This window comes from Nothobranchius furzeri, chromosome 3, assembly GCF_043380555.1.
Source record: "Nothobranchius furzeri strain GRZ-AD chromosome 3, NfurGRZ-RIMD1, whole genome shotgun sequence".
Lineage (NCBI taxonomy): Eukaryota > Metazoa > Chordata > Actinopteri > Cyprinodontiformes > Nothobranchiidae > Nothobranchius > Nothobranchius furzeri.
The window spans coordinates 86911458-86928411 of NC_091743.1; the positions used below are offsets into that span (position 1 = coordinate 86911458).

The window sequence follows — 16954 nt, forward strand, 5'->3', positions numbered from 1 at the left end:
GGGAACGTCATGAGGGAACAGAGTTCTGCTGTCCAACCAGAAGTTCACTGACAGATCCCAAACAGCTGCTGGTATAGATGGAGGTCAGAAGTTTGCACTCCATCCAAACCTCTCCCTCTTCTATCAGGAGTGTTTACAACATCCTGAACAAGTTTTGACTGCTTGATAAAGCAAGACCAATCAGGGGCCTATCTTCCTCTTCGATTACAGCATGCTCACCTCTACATGCAGGGGCGTTTCCATCCACGTTGTAGAACAATCTACCAGGTTACTGATAATGAAGACCCTGGACCTTGGTTTGGTGGCCTGTCTCAGATACGTCACATGATGATGGACCTGGTCCTTCTAGATTTAGAGGCGGTTGGTGACCTCATAAAGAGGAGCAGTAAGGTATAGTTTTACTTCACGTAGCGCCGTTATCCATGCAAGAGCCGAGCAGTGCCCAATTATCTATCAAATGCAACAGAGAGCGCTCGTTGGTGATTGGTCCTTGGTGAACGGACATTCCACCAACGGTGACTTCTTTGTACCAAAGACCAGACAGAATGTCCAGAATGCTGCAGCCAGATTTCTTTCCAACGCAAATAAACGCTGTCACATCACTCCCATTCTGACTGACCTACACTGGATTCCTGTGCAAGTTCGAATACAACACAAAGTTCTAACTTTTACCTACAAAGTCCTGAATGGTCTAGCCCCCTTATACTTGTCAGAGCTGCTCACCCCCTACATCCCCCTCCCCGGTCACTAAGGTCTGCTGACCATCTACTGCTCAAAGTCCCTACAATAGAATATAAAGCTCGTGGGGAGCGTGCGTTCGCCTTTGCTGCTCCCAGACTCTGGAAGGCACTCCCTCTGGTGGTACGCCAGGCTTCTTCACTGGCACAGTTTAAATCCAGCCTGAAGACACATTTCATTAATTTAGCTTTTGGTCAATGATCGGTCTTTTATGCTGTGCCTCTCTTCTGTTTTTACTGACTTCTGTTTTTATTGGCTGTTTTAACTTTTGTTTTGATTTGAGGTGTTTCTATTTTATGACGGTTTTAATCTGTGTTTAATGTGTATGTATGTGAATTTGAATGGCTTTTTAGGTTTGACTCTGTTCAGTGCTTTGGTCAGCTGACATGCCGTTTTTAAATGCGTTATAAATAAAATTGGATTGGATTGGAAGACTTTTGTCCTCTAGATTAAAGCTGTTCCAGCTCAGTGAGCACTCGGTTTGTCAGCCGTTACTCCTCGAGTCGACTGGTGTTTACAAGATTTTTTTCCCCCAAACTTTAACTAAATAGGGACAATAACAAATCCCAATATGGACACCAGCTTCTAATCTTACAATATGAAGTCAAACCTTCAAGATATTTGTTTTTACAAGCTGCAGTAAATAAAGCGTCGTCGACCACCAGACCCGCCTGAAGAGGTCAACGACCCCTGCTACACTAAAGATTGGTTTATGCTTGACGCATTTACTTTCCGCTTGGTGATGCGGCTCGCGGCTGGAACGCGCTTCACAACTTGCAGCGTTTACGGTTCATGCGGCTCGTCTCTGCGGTGAGCCAATATTCTCCCAAACTGTAGGGGGCAGCATGGAGCTCTACGGCATGCATCCAACACTACACCATAGTAGAAGTAAAAATTACTGTTGTTTACAACATGGCATTCCAGCATTTTTAACAGCGTCCTCATCTTTTCCGACAGTGCGAGCTATTTCTCTCCAAGAATTATTAACAACATGTTGATCACGGTGATCTCTGAGAGCTGAATCATACAAATGTCTGTATTTACGATTCTCTGCCGTACTAGTTAAAGTTAAAAGTCCAATTAGTTGTCACACACACAGGTGTGTGTGCGAAATTTGTTCTCCGCATTTGGCCCATCCCCTGGGGGAGCGGTGAGCTGCAGACACAGCCGCGCTCGGGAACTATTTGGTGGTTTAACCCCCCAATCCAACCCCTTAATGCTGAGTGTCAAGCAGGGAGGCATTGGGTCCCATTTTTTCAAAGTCTTTGGTATGACCCGACCAGGAATCGAACCCCTGATCTCCCAGTCTCAGGGCGGACACTCTACCACTAGGTCACTGAGAAAGGTAGTTTTCGCCAGTCCGCCATGTTTTCCCGCGTCCGACCGTCCGCGTGGTTAGAAAATTTCCTAAGTGCGCGGTGCGGAAAGTTTGGGCCATGCGGAGGCGCGGGGTTGTTAAAATAACTCAATTTGCCGCACGGAGCCGTGCGAACCTGGCGGACGCGTCAAGCATAAACCAACCTTGACACACCACCGAGGAAGTATGAAGGGAATGTCAGTATGAGTGTGAGTGAAAACCTGCTGATGGAGAAGTGGAGACTGGGCTTAAGAATGAACCCTAGTCAGTTATGGCTGCTCATACGGAGCCAGGTTGTTGGAGTTTTCCTCTCCACGGTCGCTACATGCTTGCCTGGTATGGGGAGTGCTGTAGTCACTGACACAACAAAGTGAATGGTGCAAGTCAGTGACTCAACACGACCTGCTGGGTTTCCTTAAATGGAAAACAACTGGAATAATGAACCGAACTCTTGTAAGAAGCTTGAGACGACTCTTTGTGACGTTGTGTGGCGAGGCGTCCTTCCAGTGTTGTGGCCCTCGCCTCTGGAACGAGCTGCCAGAGGACCTCAGGGCCGCAGAGAACGTTCATGTTTTTAAGTCCAGGCTCAAGACCCGTCTTTTTAGGTTAGCTTTTATCTAAATATTTACTATTTCTCGTTTTACATGATTATATTTTATTGCTTGCTTTGCATGTTTTTTTAATTATATTTTAGCATTGTTTTCATTATTTAATATTATTTTATTGTCTATGATTTTATTTATAACTTATTTTCTAACTTTTGTCCCTTATATTAGCTCTTTTATTGTATTTTTACTCATTTTAATCCAGTGTTTCCTCTGTAGGGGCCCTCTGCCCCGGGAGCGGTGGTCGACTGTTGCTTCCTGGGTGCTCTACAGGTGGGGTTTAAGTGGAGGTGGGGGTCTATGCTCCCCCTCCACTGAGCGCCCTGACTTAGTGTGGAAGACCTGATGCTGCCGGGGCAGACGGCTCCTCTGATGGCGTTTCCTTGCCTTACCTTACTTGGCTCATCTGGACTCAGCCAAATATAATTTTTACTTGTGTGTGTATGGGTTTGCATATGTCTTGTTAATGTTTTTAACCTGTTATGTTAATCTGGGGTCATTTTGTAAAGCACCTTGTTTGAAAAGCGCTGTATAAATAAATCTGATTGATTGTGTTGTACAAAGACTGAATATAAGACTGAACGGTGCCCTGCTGCATCTCCAGATGTTTCTGCTCACACTAGAAGTCAACACATGAACTCGATTTTTGCTCCAAAACCAAACCTTTCGCGGTGAAACTGATTTCACGGCAGCTGGACCCAAAACTCAAGGCGATTAAACACACACCATTGGCTTTTATCAGTTCTTTATCAGTTCCCTGTTGCGGATTAAAAAAAAATACGACGAGCAACCTAGCATGCTCTGTCTCAACAGTGCATGGTCTTCCCGGTCTCCTCCAGTGATCAGAGCTAGTCCTAACCTGGGCATTCTCAAAACTAAAGGCCACCTACTTGGAAAACAACACAAACAAAATAAGGCAACAAAGAGCTAGCAAGAAAGAAGCTGTCAATAGATCAGAGTGGACAATGTTACACAGTAACTATCCTAAATCAATCACGTCCAAGGATTCAGTCATCGCCACCTTCTTCCATACTTTGGCTTCTACACGAGTCAATGAGACGTCACATCAGCGAGCAACAGGTCATCAGGTCAAACTAAACAACCAAACGTCAAATCTACCAAACAGGAAATCTCTAGGAACATTTTAAATTAAAAGACAAAGACGCCCACGCCGGATCCGATATGTGATGCTCTACTTCCCGTTGTCTGTCCATCATGTTGCTCAGGACCACGAGGATGTGGGCTGAGATGGTCAGAACACCAGAACCAAGTCTTGCTGGTTTTCACAGTATGTCCTCCAGTCTCCTCTAGGACAGTCGGCAGGTCTACAGGGACTTGCGCTGGCGCTTCATGAAGGACATGGAGTAGTCCCCTGCTGGTGTGCTCTTCTGCCTCTTCATCTGGACCTGGGACTGTGCTGTAAGCTGCAGCTTGATAGCGCTGGAGTTCACCTTGGCTGCACACAGCAGCTCCTTCATTCCTTTCATCTTCTCGCTCTGAAAGATGACCACAGGGCCGGCCGGACAGGGCGAGGCTTGCTGCTGGGACGAGGGGGACGAGACAGAGTCTTGGCTAGGGGACTTGGCTGGCCCTTCGGTTTCTGGAGCCCTCAGGTTCTGGGAAGAGCGGCGCCGGACCACTCCGTCTCCCACTTTCTTGGGCTGGGCTGCAGCAGGAGGCAGAGTGGACGGCGAGGTGGGGGCAGCAGGAGAAGAGCTCTGATCTTCCAGCCTGGACTCTCTCCTCGGACCACGTCTGCGGCCCTCCCGGGGGTCCTCGCTGGACTGGTCATCATCATCCTGGCACTCGGGCTCTTTGGTGATGATGGACACCTTCTGACGTACCTTTAAAATCAGCACACCACACCTTCAGACACGGAGCTCCAACGCTTTCAGATCAAAGGCAGACCTGCTCTGAGGTCCTCACCTGAGCATCGAAGCGGCTGAGAGACTGGACCAGGTAGGTGGCCCAGCCCACATGAAGGACTGGAGTGGGACTTCCCTCCTCCCACTTACAGATGCCGTCGTAAAACCGTAGCAGGTGTGCAAAGCATTCTGGGTCGTGCAGCGCTGACAGAGCTGCTCCCTGCCTGGTGGGCTCCTGAAAGACAAAACCAGAGATGTTCAGATCATCTCGGCGAACCACTCGTCCTTCTGTGTTGTGTTTCCACGTGTGGAGCTGTAACAGGACGCTGGCTGCTGTGCGACCTCTGACCTCAGACACATCACCCTGCACCTCTCCGGTCTGAAGGGTCTACGTTCCATTTCAGTGAGGATAGTGAGATGACCAGGAGCCGGAGAAGAGCTACAACCAGAGCCGTGTGGCGTCGTGTTCCCACTGTGGACACCACCACCAGGCACTAACGCTTCACAACCAGCCCGGCTACTTCCTGTCAGCTCCAGCTCCACCCTGAGACTGGACAGGCTCACCATGTCGGCTCCCTCTCCGCCCTCTCCTTCCTCCCCAGGGCTGTCGGCAGCAGCCGTCTCCTTCAGCAGAGTGGGGATGACGTCATTGGCAACGTCAAAAAACTCCTTGTAGATCTCCTCATCCTCACGGAAGTAGTTATACCTGCAGGAGCAGGAGAGAGGAGGTGCTTTAACGGAACGCTCAGGAGGCAGGAAGAGACATCAGGGACGGCTTATAGAGGTGTAGAGCGGAGGCCATCATTATCAGAGCACACACACACACACACACACACACACACACACACACACACACACACACACACACACACACACACACACACTTCCCGTTATTGTGTGCAGAGCGGGCTGAAACTAAAGAACAATGGAGAAGCAGGAAAGGGAAGCTGGTAGGGAATGTGTGTGTTGGTATTTATAGCTCCTGCTCATGAAGAGTGTGTTTGGAGGTGAGCAGGGAAACATCTCCCGGATGGAGCGGAGCAGCGCTCCAGGAAAGACATGACTGGAATTCTTCTGGATCAAAACCCCCTGGTGGGACAGGCTCAGACAGCGACTCCACCACGCCTGCAGCTGCAGATCCCCGTGATGACATCACCGCTGGATGTACAGTAACTAAAAACACCTAGAGACAAGACGGCTGGGCATCTGCTGCCCCCTAGTGTTTACTGTGTCAAACAGCAGCCAAAACAACACAAATCTGCCCACGGGTCTAGTGATCACAGCTATGCGAATCCCTTTAGCTTAGTGGAGACAGGATGGGGTCTGAACAAACCCCAGACACGCTTCTGTTATCATTTAAAGTGATGACAACTCAAACGGCTTCAACGTGAGCTGTAACATCCTGTTACTGGACCAGAATGGCGTTTCTGAGCTCAGCTCAGGGACGCCGACGTGCTTTTATTTCCCGCTCAGCTAAACATGTGGGCGGCGACCTCTCGTGGCGTGAACTCACTCCTGCATGACCTGAGCGGCGTCGGCCCAGGCCTTCAGGGCCTCCTGCACGTTCCTGTGCCTGTAGTGGAACCCCGCCAGGTACATGTAGGGATAGATGTGCTCGTTGTTGTAGTACTTCTGAGCAGAGGTCACGGCCTGAGGAAGGGAGAGAAACATTTACGCCAGTCACACCGGGAAACCAGAGCGTTCCTCCTGGCATCTTGACCTGCTCTGACTTTAAAACAAACACCGGATCGCGGCCTTCAGAAACAGAAAGAGCCTGCATGCGCGGCAGACTCTCACATATATGCGGAATAAGAAGAACTTCAGTTAACTGCCCTGTTTGAGTTTGTTTGCAGCTTAAATCCAAATCTAAATGTGTATTTACCAAACCGCACATTCCTGTTTTAGACGTGGAACCCTTTTCATTCGGTCTACCTTCATGTGGATCTGCAGCGGGGTCTCCTTCCCCGGGATGGGATCCTGATCCTCCAGGTCTGACAGCGTCCCCATGGCCATGGGATACCTGGTGGAAGAGACAGGACACGTGTCACCTTGCGAGCCGGTAGCGTTGCCTCTGCTGAGGTCCGGAGTTTCACACGAGACTCCTCTCCGCTGTAATGTAGAAAATCCTCGTACCTGTCCAGGTCGCCTCGCTCGTACAGCAACCAGAGCAGCTTCTGTCGTGGCAGGAAGACGAACAGAGACGAGTGAATGGAGGCAGTCACAAAACAAGGGCTGTCCATCCTCAGCCAGTTTAGATGAAGATCAGACACTAGCCACGTTTACATGCGCATATTTAATCGGACTGAATGCCCAATCAGATCGAAAATTCTGCATGTAAACATGTCAATCGGAATATTCTGATCCGATTCGGCCCGATCGGATTGAAATTTCAATCCGATTGAGAGAGGTGGTTTATTCCGTTCTTCATTCCGATGCATGGGTTAGGTTCCTTTATCATGCATCCTTTAAAAATCCGTTCACCCTTTGAGCCTCGTCACAAAGGCCGTGAGTGCTCACCTGCTGCAGCTGCAGGAGCTCAGAGCTGTCCGTGTGGAGGTCCAGTGAAGGGTTGATGGCACAAACCATGAAGGCTACCTCCATGTTTCTGTCACACTTCATGTATGAGCCCTTCAGATAGAGCCAGCTCTGGAGAACACACACACACACACAAAATGAGTCTCTTCTAGAACCACCAGGTAAACACGGCGGTCGGACGAGTGTAACGGCGTTAAAGAGCAAGTCACCCCCAAATCCATTTCTTTTTGGCTGATTAGCTAAATAAACGAGTGTCTGACCATGCTGTAGACACATGCAGTCATTTGGCACTTAAGTGCATCTTAGTTAAAATTTAAATATTCTGCCTAAAACTGTCATTGTTGCACAGTTGTCGGGTAAAAACTCTGCACTGCATTTAAATTTAATCTGCCATTGCTATACGCTAAGAAGTACACTATGATGTCAGCTGGTACATTATGAGGTCACAATGTCGTGTGTGTGTATCTGTTAGTGGCTCCGCCCTTTCAGTCTGCCAGGCAACAGCATTTTTTGCATTTTTCAAACAGGAAGTGGGAGTGGAGTAAGACTCTGGCAGGGGGTGACTTGCTCTTTAAATGTTGACTAGCTCCACTCGTCTGTTGCTGATTAACACAAACACGAAGCAGACTTTCTGTGAACGATTCAAAGTGTTTCGTGATGAGGCCGACCTTCTCGCTGACTCCAACAGAGACGGTTTGTCCCCTCCGGTCTTCATTACCCTTCCCATGCCAGGTCACCTCTGCAGTCTCCTCGCCATTTTTGCCAAAGATGACCCAAGCGTGGTCCTCTGACAGCGCCAGGTGAACATCCTTCAGACCCAACACCTGGCAGGCCGCCACCACAGCAAAAGCCACTCCAGAGCTGTCCAGTTTGGTCCCTGTTCAGATTTAATCCCCGGTTACTTTCAGGGTGAGCTCCGAGATTAAACAAAGACGCTTCAGGTTTTATCAGGTAACCAGTAGACACCTAGATACGTGTGACCTGGTTTAGAGGATGGACTCGTGGATGATTACTTTCAATATAAATTTCACCCCAAAGGCCTTTTGAAATACACAGTAGTTAAATACTCAGCTCTGACATCCTTTTTGTGAGGTTTCCCACAGAACACAATATTTATGATGGTTAAAAAACCCAAAATGTTCCTTCTAATCAGTTTCGACAGCGTGGATGACAACACCTCGCTGAGGACCTGACACGTACCTGTGATGAGGCTGAAGAGGGACTGGATGTGCGCCCGGTCCTTAAAGTAGGAACGACTGAGGCTGTTCCAGATGACGTCAGACACTTTCTTCACCAGCTCTCTGCTGGACCCCGCAGATGTCCTCCGGTACTGGGACAGGTCCACTGCCCCACGGATCTGGGCCGTGAAGCGCTCATACAGTGCAGATATCATGCCCAGCTCCACTGTGGGGAAGCAGGAGCTGGGACAGTCTGGTTCCAGGGGTTCAAACCGGACCCCCGGAACGTTTATTGGAATGACTCTGTTCACAGCTAGAAAATGCTCAACAAAACCCAAAACCAGCGAGAGAAGAGCCAAGTCAGGCTCAGACTTGCGGAGCTCGGCGGTGAACAGCCGAACCACTCCATCGATCCCCCTCAAGGGGAAGTATTTCTTCTGTGCCGTGTGCAAACCCATGACGCCTTCTGCCAGTCACAACTCAGATGTACGGCTGTCTCCTCTCCTGCAGCAGAAACGGGGTCACAATCAGGTCACACGTCATATCCATCCAACCCTGCACCAAAAGAGTACCCTATAATGGTTGGCTACCACTAAACAGGCCTGGGTCTTTTCTAAAAGACCTTTAACATGAACTGAAGATAAAAGCCAGTTTAGAGCTTTAGCTTCACTTTAAAGATAAAATGATATGAAGGAAACGAGATCGGAAGTGTACATCCAGATGCATGGAGCTATTGGAAAAGCCTATATTTCCATAAATGTGTCTGTGGCTCCTCCAGTTCCATAACATCATTTGTGATCGTAATAGTGAAACAACTAAAAACATTCTATAGATACATTTAACTAACATTTGTCGTTGGTATGGTCTTAAAAATGTTCACGCTACAAACTCCAGGTGATGCTGAGACGCTCAAGTCTCTGCACAGCCTGGTCGTATGTAGGCGTTAATAAAGAAAATAACATAATAATAATAATAATAATAATATGTATTTATTTTTGTTTTCCAGACTGAATCTTTCTGCTCCAGCTAAACTACAACCACATCACCGGCACCGAGCCGAACCGGTTCACCGGGTCCCGTTAGCTGAGGACGGGGAACGGGTGGGCGGGGCACACACACACATTCATACACTCAGCGCCAAGCTAAAGATGATCGCTCCGGAAGGTTCGCAACAGCATTAAACGAGTCACCGACTAACCGGGACGTGGGTTTTCATACAAATATGTTCTACATATTTCAGCACAGGCCAAATACTTCGTTACGTGAACTTATCTGTTACACTGAACAGTTGATATGAGCTAACAGGCTAACTCTGACGTTTTTGTCCACACGCTCATTACATTTAAATCTGAATCAATCCACTATTGTCGCGATATGAAGCGTGAATATAATCCTAACCAAAAACCCGCAGATCCGACCAAGCTTGTAGGTTGAATAAAGGCTGCGCAGCAGCTTATCGACAAGCTAATACGCTATCGAGCTACTAGTTGGCTAAACTTACCCCTTTTAGATGTCGAATATACCCCAAATGTTCGTAAAATACAACACCGCGATCTCCTGTTATAATATCTTACTCTAAGATATTAACTTTTATTAAATGTACCAGCATATACCACATTTACTTACCAGTTTTCCTAGCCCCAGCCACATGTTTTTTGTTTGTGTACCTTCTTTACCGCGCAGTTCTGTCTGCCCGAAAGTCACTTGGTGCGTGTTGCCGCTATCAACGTTGCGTAAACTGCGCAGATCTCATAACAAGAAGTGGGAGGCATCGTTTGCTACTGGACGAAGAATCGTCCTATCTGTGTCTTATGTAGATCTTGCCTACATAATTCACAGGGTCCCCCGAGCATTCTGGGAAATGTAGTTTAAATTATGTAACTCATTAAAGTCTACGCTAGGTGGCAGTACGGGCCTGTGGAGCCCTCAATGTTCCACTAAAAGGTAAGCGTTACATAATAGAAAACAGATTATATTAAAACAAGGACGACTTTTAGGTGTTTTCTACTTCACAGCGACTTTGAAGATACTGTTGTTTTATTTAAAACAGTGTTGTCAATGTGGCTAAAACTAACTCACAAATATGTCCAATTTATTATTGAATAATTTTTTATAATTATGAAGAAAAAAACGGATTGTAGCTTCCTTTGGTCAAGAATACAGCAGCCAGGCTGTGATCAAACATGTTCTCAAGTGAAATCATCCATCTGAGAACCTTGTTCAAGAATATTCTTCATGCTGCATTCCATTGCTGTCGAATATTTTAACTTCACAACGCCGCTGACAAATCTTTAAATAGATGTATGCTTTTTTATTTGTAAATTTTAAAAGGTACCAATCATGGGAGACAAACCTGAATTTAGATTGCCATTATGATACGCTGAAGATTTTGTGTCTCTGTACTTGAAAGTAGAGTTGAACTCAAACGTATTTTTGGAAGTGGAACATAACATGGAGGCGCTTACGCGAGGGACCTGAATGCACCACTCACCCCTCCTCCTTAACCCGCCTCTGCTTTGGTCTCGCGCTGCTCTTTAGCTCAGAGCTACGACGTTGCGTTTAGGTGCAGAGCAGAGACCCGTTCTTAGGGAATTTTTTAAAGTAAAGTCAGACACTGAGGAGGTCTAAACGCTGATCGAACAGTTACCCGTTTCAGACATTTATCACCATTTTGTTGAATCTTCAATAAAATGGATTCAATGACTCAGTCCGCCCAGATATCATCGTCGCAAGGTTTTGCCGATGGACAGAATTCTGCTGCCAAAGAATCGAAGCTATCCGGTAAGACTTAGCTTATGGATCATTTAGCTAGCTTCGGTTTAATTTTCTGGGTAGTGTGTGGCGCTCTTTTGAAACCACGCGTTTATTTACAGATGCGTATACAAACATTTATGCCATGGTGGTAACGCTGACTTGATATTTGTTTCTGTTTGGGGTTGTGCTTGCTAGCATGAGAAACACCTGTGGTAGGGACGGGACCAGGACACAAGACTCCTGCCCACCTCCCTCGTTTTTTACTCATTTTTTAGGTTTGCTCACGAGCAACGACTCACATAGTGATGTTTTGGAGAGAAGATAAGATTAAAAGGTTAGAAAGGATAAAGGGTTATAGCCTGAAACGGAATTGCCCTCACCAGGCCTTTAAGTTGGAAACAAAAGGAGACCTTCTGTAACAAAACATGGCTGTTGTTGCCATCCTTGTCGGTCAAATATGAATGTATAACCCAACAGCTGATAGTGTAGTCTAGCTAAATTAATCCGATTGTCGACAAGCTGGAGTTATTCTGATTAGTCGGTGGTAAACGTCGCGATGCACTGCACTGCAGATTCATTGTTACTGAGCTGCCAGTGAAGGGAGGACCCGCTTTTAGGCACAATGCCACTTTTATTGACGTCTAGATGATAACACATCTATGAGGTTCAGTGCGCCCTTTCACTGTGAGTTTTGATTTGTAGAAGGCCCTGGTAGTGTCCTTTTGACGCCGCTCATCGCCCCAGAACGACGGCGGAGGAGCAGCGTTTTCTCCGGGTCTGTTGTGTTAGTGGGGGTGACGGACGGCTTCGCTTCGCCATCGCAGCTTGAATCCATAAGCTGGGATTTCTGATTTGAGCTCCGTGGCTTAGTCGCCTCAACACGAGAGCCTTTTAAAAAATCCTTCCAAACTTTGCTCTGTTTATCAGAAGGGACGTGAGCCTGAGACAACCGTGAAGCTGCAGTGATGGGAGGCAGCTTGGCTAGGGAAGGGTGTGGCATGTGATGCTTCATGGTTTCAGCTCTGTACCCTCAGAACAACACGTCTAATTATGTCTGAGGAAAACTGCAGGAAATCTACGAGATGGACAAGTTACAGATACTTCCCCTGTTAAAGATTTTTAAATCACAAACTATAGTGCACAAAAACAATTCAATTCAAGTTCAAGTTTATTTATATAGCACCAAATCACGACAAGTGTCGTCTCAAGGCACTTCACATAGTAAACATTCCAATACAGGCCAATTCATTAAGCCAATCAGAAAAAAAGTTTCCAAATTGCATCGAGTCTTTTACAGCAATCCCCATACTAAGCAAGCATGCAGCGACAGTGGAGAGGAAAATTCCCTTTTAACAGGAAGAAACCTCCAGAGGATCCTGGCTCAGTATAAGCAGCCATCCACCACGACTCACTGGGGATGGAGAAGACAGCGCACGCACGCACGCATGCACGCACGCACACACACACACACACACACACACACACACACACACGTGTTTCCATGGTTACATTGTGATTTCTTAGTAATATTCTATTTGGTGAGAGATAAACTTTATTGTATTTATCCTAGTGGATCTATAATTAAACTGGTAAACTAGTAGTAGCACATCCAACGTCAAATTCTAACATGAGTATAGAACCTACATCTCTGGCAGGTGAATACTTAGGAAATCACAGTAAAGCTGAGGCAGGTATTGGCATGAACACAAACGCCCCTCATTAAGACAAATTGGGAACAGAGGGGGTTTGTTGCATAAATGGGATTGGTGTTAGGGCCACATCCAATCGGTCAGCTTTGAACGGATACTGAAAACTGAGTTTTTTTATTATTAGTGCTTGTTTCTGATCATATGTTGTAGTTGGATGAGATCTTGACTAGATTCATCATCTAGTCCAGCTAATGGATGGTCTAGCCCTCACATTTCTAGCTACCTTCTCCTGTTGGGTCCATTTCTTTGCCAAGCACACTGATGAGTGAGTGTGGTCACAAAGGAAGTGACACACTTAGAAATGTGGGCCACATTTTTTGAACCATTACATCAGATTTCCAGGCTGATTGAAATTGGTGTACTGTAGTGATACATGTAGTTTTACTATCAGAAACAAGTCTTCTTTGGAGTATTTTGAATACTTTACTCTTGTAGGGTTCAAGCTCGCTCACTGCGGTTCAGTGCTCCACACTGATGCTTGCAGTTCTTCACTGGCATGCTCAAATATTAGCACAGCTTACATTTACACAACTAGAAGTAATTCAGATTCAGACGCGCTTTAATAACCCCAGAGGGGAAATAATTTGGTTATAGCATTCCAAACGTATACAAGAAAAAACAAAAAGACGATAAAAGTAAAAATGTAACAAGAACAATAAATAAAGAAGGTGTGAGAAATATTGATAGACCCAACAGTCATAGTATGGAAATCAGTGTACAGAGTAGTCCACCATACATCGTCAAAGAAGAAACAAAGGCATCCTTTTTCTAAATAAATTACCTAAAGGTGCTGTATGTGAGTATAGTGAGAAAATCCCAAAAGAGTAATGTTTCAGTCAGGTTTGACCTTTGACAGAGTGCTGTGATTGGCCCTACCTAAAATAGTTTGGGTTGAGGCTACAATGGAGCATGCCTAGACCGACTTGCAGAGCAAAATCCTTTGGCTGTGCTTTGGTTTGTCTTGATTTCTAGACTAGGGTAGCACATGTCCCAATAGGAAGTTCATCAATAGATGAAACCATATGTTAGGTTCTCCACTCAATTATATCAGAGAAGGAGAAACAGCCGGTGTCTGTACAGGATCTGCTCGGGTGCAAGATCGGCTCGGGGTCCTTCGACTGCCGATGACGTCAGAGTAGTTGATTGGCTGAACATGAACCTTACGGAAGTAACGTAATCACGTTACTTTGGTCCAGGCAAATTTTTCTGTTGGAAAGATGGACAACTTTTACAAAGAAAGCCATCATTACCTCTTTGAAAATACAGTTTTAGCATAGAGCTAGACTAGGGTAGCACATGTCCAAATAGGAAGTTCATCAATAGATGAAACAATATGCCCCCCCTCCCCACCCCAATCAACACTCGTGCACCAGGGTCAGAAATACAAGCACACCTGGTGTAGCAGAGGTTCTACTCTGGAGAAATCTAACTTTAGTTGTCTCTGGTAGCACAAACATTTTTGCCACCATAACTAATTTTGGCAATTAAAAAAAAAATGTATTTAGCTACAAACAGATTATAGTGTCAATCTAAAACGGCTAAAATATTAAAGTCTAACAGGAAGTGATGCTGTGAAAACTTAATGAAATGAGTAATGCTGACATGCCGTTTTGTGAATAAATCCTTTTCAGGGATTCAAAGCGGAGTTACGGCGTTCCCTGGACATCTCCTGAGGTGGTTGTTTCACTCAGACACAGGAAGATAAGTCGGTGTAAAAATGTTCATCAGCCGGGGGAGTGTATCTGATTAAAAATATGGAGTCAAACATTGTTTTTGCAAAGTTAAACACTAAGCATCATTCATTTCCATGACCTCTGGTTGACCTAACCGGACGTTACATTAGTGCAGTTTAATGTCAGTCTCCTGTATTTAAGCATGTGAAACATGCACGTGCATGTTTATCGGTGTTGAATGTTTAATTGGCGTGCGTAAGAACTCGAGACGTCTTATTTCCTCTTTTAGCTGCACATGTAAACCTAGATGGGGCTGGGAGCTTGGCTGGGATGAAAAAGTGAAGGTGTGGTTTTTAGAAAATCAACAAAACTATGAATCGGTGTGAAGGAATGCTGCGCCGTGAGGCCACGCCAAGCCCGACCGGCCTAGCCTGTGCTGTGTGTGACTTTTCACACGGCTGGATATTTCTCTTACCTTTAAAAACGTGTTTCTGCAGGTTTCAATGCTCCTCTTTACCTCCATGGCTAGAGGAGGCAATTCTGATGAGCTAATATTTTATTGTTAATGCCATGTGTGAAATTTCATTATATTGATTAAAAAAAACAAATGAGCTGACACTCTCATATTATGCTACTCGACTTATAGCTTTTAAAGTTTCATTCCATAGTTTTAATGGTTTTTCTGCAGCATCAGATTGAGGGATACTGCTTGGTAAAGAGATGGTAAATGTTCATTAAATCATTTCCAGTGCAGCTTAAACGCCATGTCGATGATTATAAGGAATTAATGTGGTGTCACTAACACTGATAAGAAATCGTTAAAAACGTAAATATTGCATAACCCATTTTTAAAAGAGCTGACAGACATTTCCATCAAAAGTTTTGTTAATGCGAAGACTCGGGATGACATTCACTGGTGAACAGACTTGAGCAGGTGGGGTTTGCCCAGAGGAGGAAACGGGCATAGTTGAAATAAGCTAGATAACCAGAAAAGTCCTGCTCTGAACCACAACGTGTCGCACGCAGAACAGCAGCTATTCAGTCAAAACAGGTTCCTCGCAGGTTAAGAGTTACCCCAAAACTCCACCATCTCCGCTCCGCTCCGGCACGAACTCCGCAGCAAAAATGGTCCCGTTGTAGTCAAATCAGAGCTGTTCCACTACTGCGACCGTGCGGCACAGTGCGCCGCCCGTCGTTCCGCCGTCCGGCAAAAATAGGATCGATTCTATTTTTGCTGGACGCCGGAGCACCTCCGCAGTCAATGGACAGAAACCACAACCGCCCAACAGGAAAGGGAGCAAGCACAACTTCCGTTATTTCACAATACATCGATAAACAAAAAGCGTTTTTTGTTTCATATGCACAGGTTTAACAACTTTTAACAACTGTCGATGGCGGTTGAACTTTAAATGCACAAAAATAAGCCATAAATACAGTTTCTACTATCAAAGTAGTCACACTTTGTTGATCCAAACACTGCTGATCTCTCAACACAAATGATGGGCAGATTAAACAGTTCATGTCGATGCTTCTCCCACACAACGGGTGTTTGGATCTAACTTCCGCGTTTATTGCTCGGACTGTATCGCAAGATCTCGAAAGTCCCGCGCATGCCTGTTTGCGCACCTCAGGTCTCCGCACCGGAGCGGAGCCGTTGTAGAGCGGGTACAGTATAATTTGAGTTCGGAAGCGAGCGGCAGCGGAAAGTGGGGGCAGAGATGGTGGAATTTTGGGGTTAGGGTGTCGTTATGGATAGCAACTTCTAAATAACATCACCCCCCTGCCCATTCCCATCTATGCAGTATTAATCATCTCCGTCTTTCACTGACACTGCGGTTCTAGTTAACGCCCTGGTCACCTCTCGGCTCGATGGCTGTAACGCACTACTTTCTGGCTTACCACAAAAATCACTCCACAAATTACAACTAGTTTAGAAGTCAGCAGCCCTCATAATCTCCAGGACACCGTCTTCACATAATATCACTCTAGTTCTCAAGCAGCTGCATTGGCTTCTGATCCATTTCCTCATTGAATTTAAAATCCTTTAACATTCAAAGCCCTCAACAACCTAACCACCTTGAAATTTTACGTTCCTCTTCAGATCGTCTCCTCACCATTTCACACGCCCACCTGTCCACCTTGGGGCTCGGTGATTCTGGAACAGACTTCCACTGGACGTTCTTATGGCTTCATCTATTCAAATATTCAAATTGCTTCTTAAAACTCGGATGTGCACACCCTTCTTGATCCTTTGTGTTGTTCTACTTGCCCTTCTTCTGAACCCCGTTTGTATGTGCTGCCCTGTTGTCCATGTATAGTGAACTTATCTCTACTTGATTTGCTTTTATCGTTTTTGAGTTTTGTTACTTACGTTTATGTTTTATGTTCAGCAACCTTGAGAGTCTTGAAAGGCGCCTACAAATAAAATGTATTATTAGAAACACATTTTAAAGTGAAATTTCAATGCTGTGACTGTATTCAATTCTAAATGCAGCTGCTATCAATAACGCAGTCGTTAACAGGTTTGAAACATTTAAACA

General features: G+C 45.8%; 2 protein-coding genes across 4 annotated transcripts in view; one reads left to right on the forward strand and one right to left on the reverse strand.

Moving 5' to 3' along the window:
- Positions 1–3582: 3582 nt before the first annotated feature.
- men1 (multiple endocrine neoplasia I) lies at positions 3583–10022 on the reverse strand. The gene is made up of 10 exons (XM_015958112.3): positions 9905–10022; positions 8301–8782; positions 7769–7977; positions 7083–7211; positions 6699–6739; positions 6498–6585; positions 6079–6215; positions 5130–5271; positions 4627–4800; positions 3583–4544 (listed from the first exon to the last, which is right to left on the reverse strand). Exons 2-10 carry the CDS (start codon positions 8734–8736, stop codon positions 4026–4028), a joined length of 1875 nt encoding a protein of 624 aa, XP_015813598.1. The 5' UTR covers positions 8737–8782; positions 9905–10022; the 3' UTR covers positions 3583–4025.
- An 802-nt stretch (positions 10023–10824) lies between these two features.
- The window catches only part of rtn3 (reticulon 3), a 35517-nt gene continuing 29387 nt past the window's right edge, over positions 10825–16954 (forward strand). For all 3 annotated transcript variants that reach the window (XM_015958113.3, XM_015958114.3, XM_015958115.3), the window contains exon 1: positions 10825–11059. In XM_015958113.3, the coding sequence (XP_015813599.2) occupies positions 10969–11059 (91 nt within the window). In that variant the 5' untranslated portion in view covers positions 10825–10968. The remainder of the gene's footprint in view (positions 11060–16954) is intronic.